Here is an 8,408-nt window from a genome sequence, read left to right as displayed (position 1 = left end):
AATGAACTTTTCAACCAGTTTTTGTTGTCGTTTGTGGTGTGTTGTTTTTTGTAATTTCTTTGTCCGTTTCTGAGTGTGTATGTTCTTGTATTGGAGTAGGAGAAATGTGTAATTGTTCGTCTATGAATGCAGGTTTAAGTCTGTCTATTGCAATAGTGTCTTTTTTTTTCTCTTTTTAATATCGTAAAATACTTTTTACTTTGGTCGAGAACTAAATAAGGTCCGGAATAGTTTGGACATAGTGGTTTTTTTACTGTGTCGTTCCTGATAAAAACGTATTTACATGTGTGAATATCGCTTGGAATGAAAATGTTTGTGTCTGGCTTTTTGGTTGGAGTAAATTTTAATTGTGACATTTTGTGTTTTAAGTCCATCACAAAAGTTGTTGGGGAAATGTCTGCATTGTTTTCGCAGAATTGTCCTGGTAAAATCAGTGTTGATCCGAAAACTAATTTTGCAGAGCACACCTGCAGATCTTCCTTCAGTGTTGCGAATTGCTAAGAGAATGAGTGGCAAATTGTCTGACCAGTCAGATTTGTTTTCGTTCATAGCCAAAGATGCTTTTAATTGTCTATGCAATCGTTCCACCATACCGTTTGCGCAAGGATGATAGGAAGTAGTCTTAATGTGCTTTGTTCCCAACAAATGGTTGAATTCAGTGAAAAGAGTTGATTGGAACTGTGAGCCCCTGTCCTTTGTGATTACGGAGGTCACCCCGAAAATCGCTATCCAATCTTGTAAAATCGCTCTGGCTATTGTTGCGGCTGATATGTCTTTTACTGGTATTGCTGTCAGCCATCTGCTGAATCTATCGACTTTAGTAAGGATGTGGGTATGTCCTTTTGAAGTGGGCAAGGGTCCAACCAAGTCATGCACATGAGTAAACCTAGCGTCTGGTACACAGAAAGTTCCTGAAGGTGATTTTGTGTGCCTGTGAACTTTGTTTTTTTGGCAAGGAATGCAAGTTTTGGTCCAACTATGGATGTCCGTATTCATATTTAGCCAAACAAAACGTTCCGCTATTAATTTCACGGTGGCACGTTTTCCTGGGTGGGACAAATTGTGGAAGTGCTGGAAAACTTGTCGTCTGGGGCTGGGTGAAATATAAGGGCGAGGGTGTTTTTGTGAAACATCGCAATAGAAATTTGTTGTTCCAAATGGTATCAGCATTTCTTTCAGCTTCAGTGAATTTTTTTCCATTATAGCTGGGAGCGTGGGATCGGTTAATTGCTCTTGTGCTATTAATTCTATACTTAGTGGAGTGGAATTTACAGAAGCAATTGTTGCGTGAGATAGTGTCAGGTACAACGTTTTCCTGTCCTTTTACGTACCGTATATCGGTAGAATATTGGGCTATAAAGTCTAGGTGTCGAATTTCTCGTGGACCATATTTGTCGACATGGGTGTGTAGAGCAAATGTTAGAGGTTTATGATCCGTATAAATGGAAAATTTTCTGCCCTCGATGTTTAAAGTAATAAACTGCAAGTAACTCTCTCGAGAAAGTGCTGCGCTTTGTTTAATGTGGCAGAGAAGAATGAAATAGGAGTCATTTTGTTGTCAGAAATTTGGTGAATGACAGCTCCTACTGCTATTTCCGATGCATCCGTCATAAGCACAAGTTCCATTGTATCGCTATCTTGGATATATGTAAGTTTGGTGAAGTTTGCCAAAGCAGTTTTCGATTGTTCGAAGGCCTGTAGTGCAGGTCCTTCCAAAACTAACTGTTGGTTTTTGGTTCGTTTTTTTAACAAGTCCGTTAAAGGTGCGAGTAAAAAACGTTGGTAATAGTTAATTATGCCTACAAAACGGCGTACTTGTCCGACAGATGTCGGTAGAGGCAAATTCGAAATAGCACTTACTTTTTTAGGCAAAGGGGAGATTCCATCCTTGTCAATTAAATGACCGAGTAATTGAACTTCCTGGTGGCCAAAAACACGTTTATCGGTGTTTAGTTTAAGACCGAAATTTGACAGTCTTTCAAAAGTTTGTTCCAGGTGTAGCCGGTGTTCTTCGAGGTTTCTGCTGGCGATTAAAACGTCGTCCACATAAGCGAATATGAACGGCAGACCTCTGAAAACTTTGTCAATCAAATGCTGGAAAGTTTGACAGGCGTTTCTCAGCCCGAAAGGCATCCTTAGGAACTCATAAAGGCCAAATGGTGTGGTTAGTGCGGTTTTATGAATGCCTTCTTCTGCGACTGGAATTTGAAAATATGCCTTAACGAGGTCCAGTTTGGAGAAAATTGTGGCGCATTGGAGTCCATTGGCGAAGTCATGAATATGAGGAATAGGATATCTATCTGGAACAGTTTTCGTGTTTAAGCGTCTAAAATCTCCGCACGGTCGCCATGTGGTGTTGTCAGCTTCCTGTACCATGTGGAGTGGTGATGACCAAGCACTTTTCGAGGGCCGTATTATTCCCATATGGAATAGGTTTTGAAACTCGGATTTTGCCAATTTGTATTTATCCGGTTTCAAGCATCTGGGGTTTGAATAGACAGGCGGTCCTGTTGTCTTAATATAGTGCTTAGCGCTATGTTTGATGGGGTCCGTGTTTTTAAACGGCTGGGAAAGTTGAGGAAATTTTTGGAGTAACCAGCGGACGTGTAAATCTTCGGGTAGGGCGGTGCTGATTCTTCGTTTCATTGTCTGTCAATGTGTGGTGAGTCATGTCGACAGACATGTTGAAATGGGCTAAAAAGTCCGCCCCCAAAATTGGAGTGGTCACGCTGGCTATGGTGAAATTCCATAAAAAAATTCCTCCGCATTCCAAGGTTCAAATTTAAAGTTTTTTCGCCAAAAGTGGGTATTTTTGTACCGTTGGCAGCTTGTAAGTTGAAAAATTGGGTCCCTGTTGGGTGGCCATGTGGTGTCGGTATGACGCCGATTTCCGCTCCTGTGTCTATTAAAGTCATATCCGTGAATTTTGTCTCAGATATAAAATAGACGACCTTTTTTGTGTGCTCGTCGTCATTACTGGCTGGAAAGTTCGTTTCTGTGTGCCGGTTTTTTGAACGCGCAGGGTTTAGTGCATCTTCTCGCGTCGACGCCGAATCTCCTGTGATAGAAACACACATCTTGTCTGTCGTGACATGGATCGGTTCCTGCTTGAACTTTTTCGCCTGTAATTTCGCCGCGTTTCGTCGTGGTTTCTGTGAGAATGTTGACGCGTTTGAAGTGCGTCGGCTAGCTGCTTCGAAAGCTTCTCAACCACTGACTTTAATTCTGCTAATTCCTCGTCTCGGTTTCGGTCAGGTTGCCGAATGTTTAATGCCATGGTTTCGTTGTAGAAGTTCCATTTTGTTTTTTTTGTGTTGAAATTTTTATATTTCAATGTCGTGTGCGCGGTTTGAAAATGTTCCTCCTCGTGGTCAACAAGTTTGTTTGTTTGTTAGAGAAAAATTATATTTCGTGCGTGCCGTGAATTGGTGTGGAAGGGTTTAGCTTACACCGCGTGTTTCGTTCACTCTCATTTATTTCATTTTTAAAATAAAGGGGTCACCATTTCATGTTGCGCGTGGCAAGAAAAGGAAATGGAGTAAAGGAACAAAAAATGAAATGCTGGAATAAAATAAACATGTCGTTTTTCTGTTGAGAAATGAAAGAGTCTTCGGTGTACACGTGTTCATTCACGCGTGTGGAAGGAAAGGGGAAATGCAATAGAGAAATGCGAAGTGGCAAGCCGGCCTGTAGAAAGAGAGGGTTAAGCTCAGTAGAGCGTCGCGCACATGTCTGTTTTGATGGACCAAAGGCGAAGGGGAGATAAACTGACGTTAGAGCACATGGTCGGTGTGTGCGTACGTGCGTGCATACATGTGGGTGTGTATATGTAAGGGAAACATGTCCGAACAAGGGTCTGCTGCAATGTTTCGAATATAAGGGGGGAAATTTTCCAACATGTTATACCTTGTAAGTTTTGCATTATGACCCTTCACAAACCAACGTGGTAATGGTATTGAATTTCCATAATACTGAAGTTGAACGTGTAAATTGTTGTCAATCCGAATGCATGATGGGATTTGAATATTCCTGGAAATAAAGTTCAACTCTCACACATGAGAATGTGGGAACATGTCGATAAGTCCTTAATCCGAAATAAGACGAGGGCAATGTGCGAAGGAACACAACACAGTTATTAACAATTTAACAGTTTTAATGAGAAAGAAAATATGCACATATCTACAAGATAGAATAATACAGAACGACCAAATTAAGTGGATGGAAGTAAGAGAAGATAGTTAATTGTTGCGAAAACATATTCCGCTAGACTTATCTGAAGATGAGTCGTGTAACATTGTTGACATGCGCTTCCTCACTTTGTTCGTTCTGGCTCCTTTTCGTTGGTGATATCTCGGTTGCAATTCAAACAGGGCTAGCAGGTTCCATCCTAAGTTGACTGCCACTCACGCTGGTTGAAAAGCAATTGGAAAACTGGCAGAGCTTCCGTCGAGGGTGTGTGATCCGCAGATCCGGATGAGATGAAAAAGAGGCCGCGAAGCGCGCAAGCAGGGGTTTTCTAAAGCCCCTCACGTGACTCCCAGAGGTGTGGGGATGGCTTCCCTAATCCACGGGCTGACATGGGTTAAAGCAAATCTAATCAGTAGGAGCTGTACACAAATTAATTCCAATACATTCTCGACTTAGGAGAATAATGCTATGAAATTGTCATAGCATTATATTAAGGTGCTTGAAAGTTCAAATAATTGAATGTCAGTTCTTTTAGTTTTTTTTTGTTTAAGTTTTAAATTTGATCCACTTAATTTAATAAGAACAATTGTATTAACATTTATAATTTTAGCTAACATCATGAATACAGAAAATGGAAATGAACGTACAATTAGAAAAGCAGAAAATTAAAATCAACAATATTTCTGTAAAGTTCCAATACAAATTGATAAGTGACTTTAGCACATCTTAAAAGAAATGTTTACAAAGGAATATGTGATTTGATATTTTCAATCATGTAAGTAAAAACATGCATGTAAAATGTCCAATATACAATCCGGAATACTCGAAAAATGTCCAGACAATCGGTGAATTAATTTACAGACAGCTTAAAGGTAATGTCCAAAGTGTTAAGGTTTACAGTCTGATGCCTGTGTTACATTTATGTAGTGTACATAATAAATATGTAATTCAAGGGAGGTAAAAATGAATGATAACATTTCCAACTGATCTCCAGTTACCTTTTTTAATTATCTATTTTTATTTTTTTGAAAATATATTTAAAAATTAACTGCAATTACACCGACCTTATACTAATAGTATATGTATGGGTCATCAGCGTTATTTATTCTATTTTTTCGTGTAGTTGTTCTTTTTGGTCGCAATGTCATCTGCTTGCATTTTATTGTCGCATCGGGGCCATCATCCATGACCGACTCTTCCGTAGTTGAGCTGGAAATATTTATTTTCTCCTTTTCAGGCAGATCAGGATGGTAGTCATGTGTGAGCGATAATTCCGATGGATACAGATGTTTTATCGAATGATTTTGTATCAATCCATCTCCTCTCTTCACCCGAACTGATCGAATCTTATCATCTCCTGGGAAAAGTTCTATTACCCTTCCAAGTTGCCAATAAGGTCTCGGCTTTGCTGGATTCTTTATAAGGATCACATCGTTTAATTTGATCTTATTAGAGAAATTACTCTTCGCACCATAGTTCTTGGAATTTTTCTAAAATTGTTTCACGCTCTTCCAAGGCATTTAGGAGATCAGTCCTTGCTGGTGGATCAGTTCCTACTATTTCTGGAGCCTTAGCTCTTACAACAAGTCCATTGCTGACATTTGGACGAAGAAAACAATTGGGTGTTATTATCTGGAGATCATTGTCCGATGAGCATCTGTAAGTAAGGGGTCTTGAGTTTACAGCATTTTGTATATCCGATAGGGATGTCAGAAGATCAAAGTATTTGATTTGGGCTCGACCAATGGTTTTGTATAGACATGCCTTCACCACACGTATCAAACGCTCCCATGTGCTTCCTACCCAGGGAGAGTACAGTGGTATCTTAATGTGCTTGATCTTGTATCTGCTGAATTCTTTCCCGAACGCCGAAGATTGTACATGATGTTCCACCACATCCCCTCCAAGTGCAGCATTAAATGATCTGGCATTGTCACTATAGATGTAGGCCGGTACGCCATGTATGTTGGTAAACCTGATCAAAGCTTGAACGAATGCGGCCGTAGACATGTCTTCCACCAGCTCTATGTGAATCGCTCTTACATTTAGGCAAGTGAAGATCAATATGTACATTTTTTTGCACTTCTCATCTTGTTTGACCCACAAATGACCAGTGTAATCTATGCCCGTTTGTTGAAACGGCTTTATGAAATTAACCCTGTGTTTTGGCAGATTAGTGAGTTTTAGGGTATTTGAACGCCAGGTTGTTGAATTTTTTACATGTGAAGCATTTTGACAGCACCTTTTTCACTGCCTGCCTAGATTGGGGCACCCAAAATCCAGACAGCCTTAATTTTGTTAAAGTCGCCCCTATGCCCAAATGCTTGCATTTCTCATGGCAATCACTAATCACTAGTTCAGTTAAGGGGTGATGTTTGCCTAACAAAATCGGATGAATCAATTCATACTCATAAACTGATGTTTGGGCTATCCTCCCATCCAATCTTATTATTCCTTCTGCATCCAAGAACAGGTTGAGATCCTTAACAAGCTCTGGAGGGTTGTCCTTGGGGTCGTTAAGGTAAGCAAATTCCTTCTGGAAGATTTGCTGCTGCATCGTATGAAAGAGATGTATCCTTGCACAGTGATCCGGATCTGATGTTGGAACATTATGTTTCAGTAAGTCTCTGAATTTAAAGACAAATGCTGTAGCTTTTATTAGCTTTGATAACTTTGAGAAACGCTCATAAGGTATAACAGGTTCCACCATTGAATCTGAAACAGTGGTGTGTAGCACCGCCGATTGAACTATATCCTTGTTTTGGGAACTCAAACAGTCCAGACTGCTACTAGGCCAATTGATTGGGTTTTCCGCAATCCATTTCGGCCCTGAAACCCAGTACTGCATCATTCGTCGAAATTTGTCAAGGGAGAGACCCCGGGACAAAAGATCTGCTGGATTTTCTGCTGAGGGTACGTACTTGAATTTAATGTCTAAAGAATATTTTTTACTGATTTCTCTCCTTATTTGGTGCACATCCTTAAGTCTGTTTCTGGTGTACTGGCTTTTTGTTTTAATGTTCTCAGACAGCAGCCAGGATAAGACCACTTGGGCATCCACCGCAATAAAGATGTTATTTATTCTTACATGATTGTAAGTTTTTAGTAGATTAGGCAGTAATTTTACAGCTAGGTAGGCTGCCAATAATTCCAGGTTAGGAAGCGTTCTTGATTTCATAGGTGCCACCTTAGACTTGGCAAACACCAGATTTGACTTCATGTTTTGTACTCCATACACCACAAATCCATAGGCATTCGGTGATGCATCACAAAAAATGCACAGCGTCATTGGACTGTCCTGGTCAAAGGCTCGTCTTGGAAACTTTAAATCACTCAAGCTTGCCAAATCTTCGGCCAGGGAGGACCAACGTTCCCGTAGAGGAGTGGGCACAATATCATCCCAACCCAGTTTTAAGGACCATAACTCCCGCAGGAGGACCTTTGCTCTGACCGTCACAGGGATGCACAGAGACAAAGGATCAAAAACTTTAGCTGTTTGGGACAACATACCTCTTTTGCTATTTACACTCTTGTCAACTTTTGAGTTAGAGATCTGCAGAGTGTCTAGTTTGGGGTTATATTCATAACCTAGCACCTTAAGTCAAATCTTCCTTTTTGTAGGCGGCATACTGCTTCCCTATAAAGATCACGTAGTTCTTCCGGGGAGTTGCTAGTTTTACATAGATTGTCCATGTAAAAATTGTTCATTAACATCTGTGTGCATGTATCATTTTCAAATTGTTCAGCATGGTATCGCAGAACATATAGGAGTATGAAGGGGCTAGCGTTAAAGCCGAAGATCAGTGTAGTGTACCCGAAGCAAAGGAGCTTGTCTCCCTCCTTCAGAAAAAAACAGAATCTGTTCCTATCTTCAGAGTTGAGTCTGATCATCAGAAAGGCCTTCCTGATGTCTGCTAGTAAAACATATTTATTTGTCTTGAACAGCAACAAAAGCTCCATTAAATCGTTCATCAAATTAACTCCCGGATAAGCCGCTTCATTGAGAGAACATCCACCCCGTGTTTTCAGGGAACAGTTGAAAACTGGCCTTATTTTAGTCGTAGACTGTTCATTCGTTTTTATTATTGGTCTTTGAGGAATCCATATGTAATTTGAGAATTTATCAGGTGATACTGAAATTCTTTCTATTATTCCTTCCTTTTCCTGTTGATAAAAGGCATCGTTGTAATCATCGTTTAAATTTGACGATTGCAATTGTT

General features: G+C 40.2%; 2 protein-coding genes across 2 annotated transcripts; both read right to left on the bottom strand.

Moving 5' to 3' along the window:
- Window positions 1-5,646: 5,646 nt before the first annotated feature.
- LOC145288163 (uncharacterized) lies at window positions 5,647-6,198 on the bottom strand. The gene has a single exon (XM_080136221.1). The coding sequence runs from the start codon at window positions 6,196-6,198 to the stop codon at window positions 5,647-5,649; it is 552 nt and encodes a 183-aa protein (XP_079992347.1).
- Window positions 6,199-6,361: 163 nt separating this feature from the next.
- LOC145288162 (uncharacterized) lies at window positions 6,362-7,696 on the bottom strand. The gene has a single exon (XM_080136220.1). The coding sequence runs from the start codon at window positions 7,694-7,696 to the stop codon at window positions 6,362-6,364; it is 1,335 nt and encodes a 444-aa protein (XP_079992346.1).
- Window positions 7,697-8,408: the final 712 nt, after the last annotated feature.

This window comes from Euprymna scolopes, chromosome 11 (genome assembly GCF_053919585.1).
Source record: "Euprymna scolopes isolate OS-2025 chromosome 11, ASM5391958v1, whole genome shotgun sequence".
Classification (NCBI taxonomy): domain Eukaryota; kingdom Metazoa; phylum Mollusca; class Cephalopoda; order Sepiida; family Sepiolidae; genus Euprymna; species Euprymna scolopes.
This window is presented reverse-complemented; position numbering and strand designations above follow the sequence as displayed.

What these genes read in the sequence shown, in the direction of transcription:
- LOC145288163 (XM_080136221.1), bottom strand. Translation starts at nt 6,198, where the DNA reads ATGTCTACGGCCGCATTCGTTCAAGCTTTGATCAGGTTTACCAACATA.
- LOC145288162 (XM_080136220.1), bottom strand. Translation starts at nt 7,696, where the DNA reads ATGTTGTCCCAAACAGCTAAAGTTTTTGATCCTTTGTCTCTGTGCATC.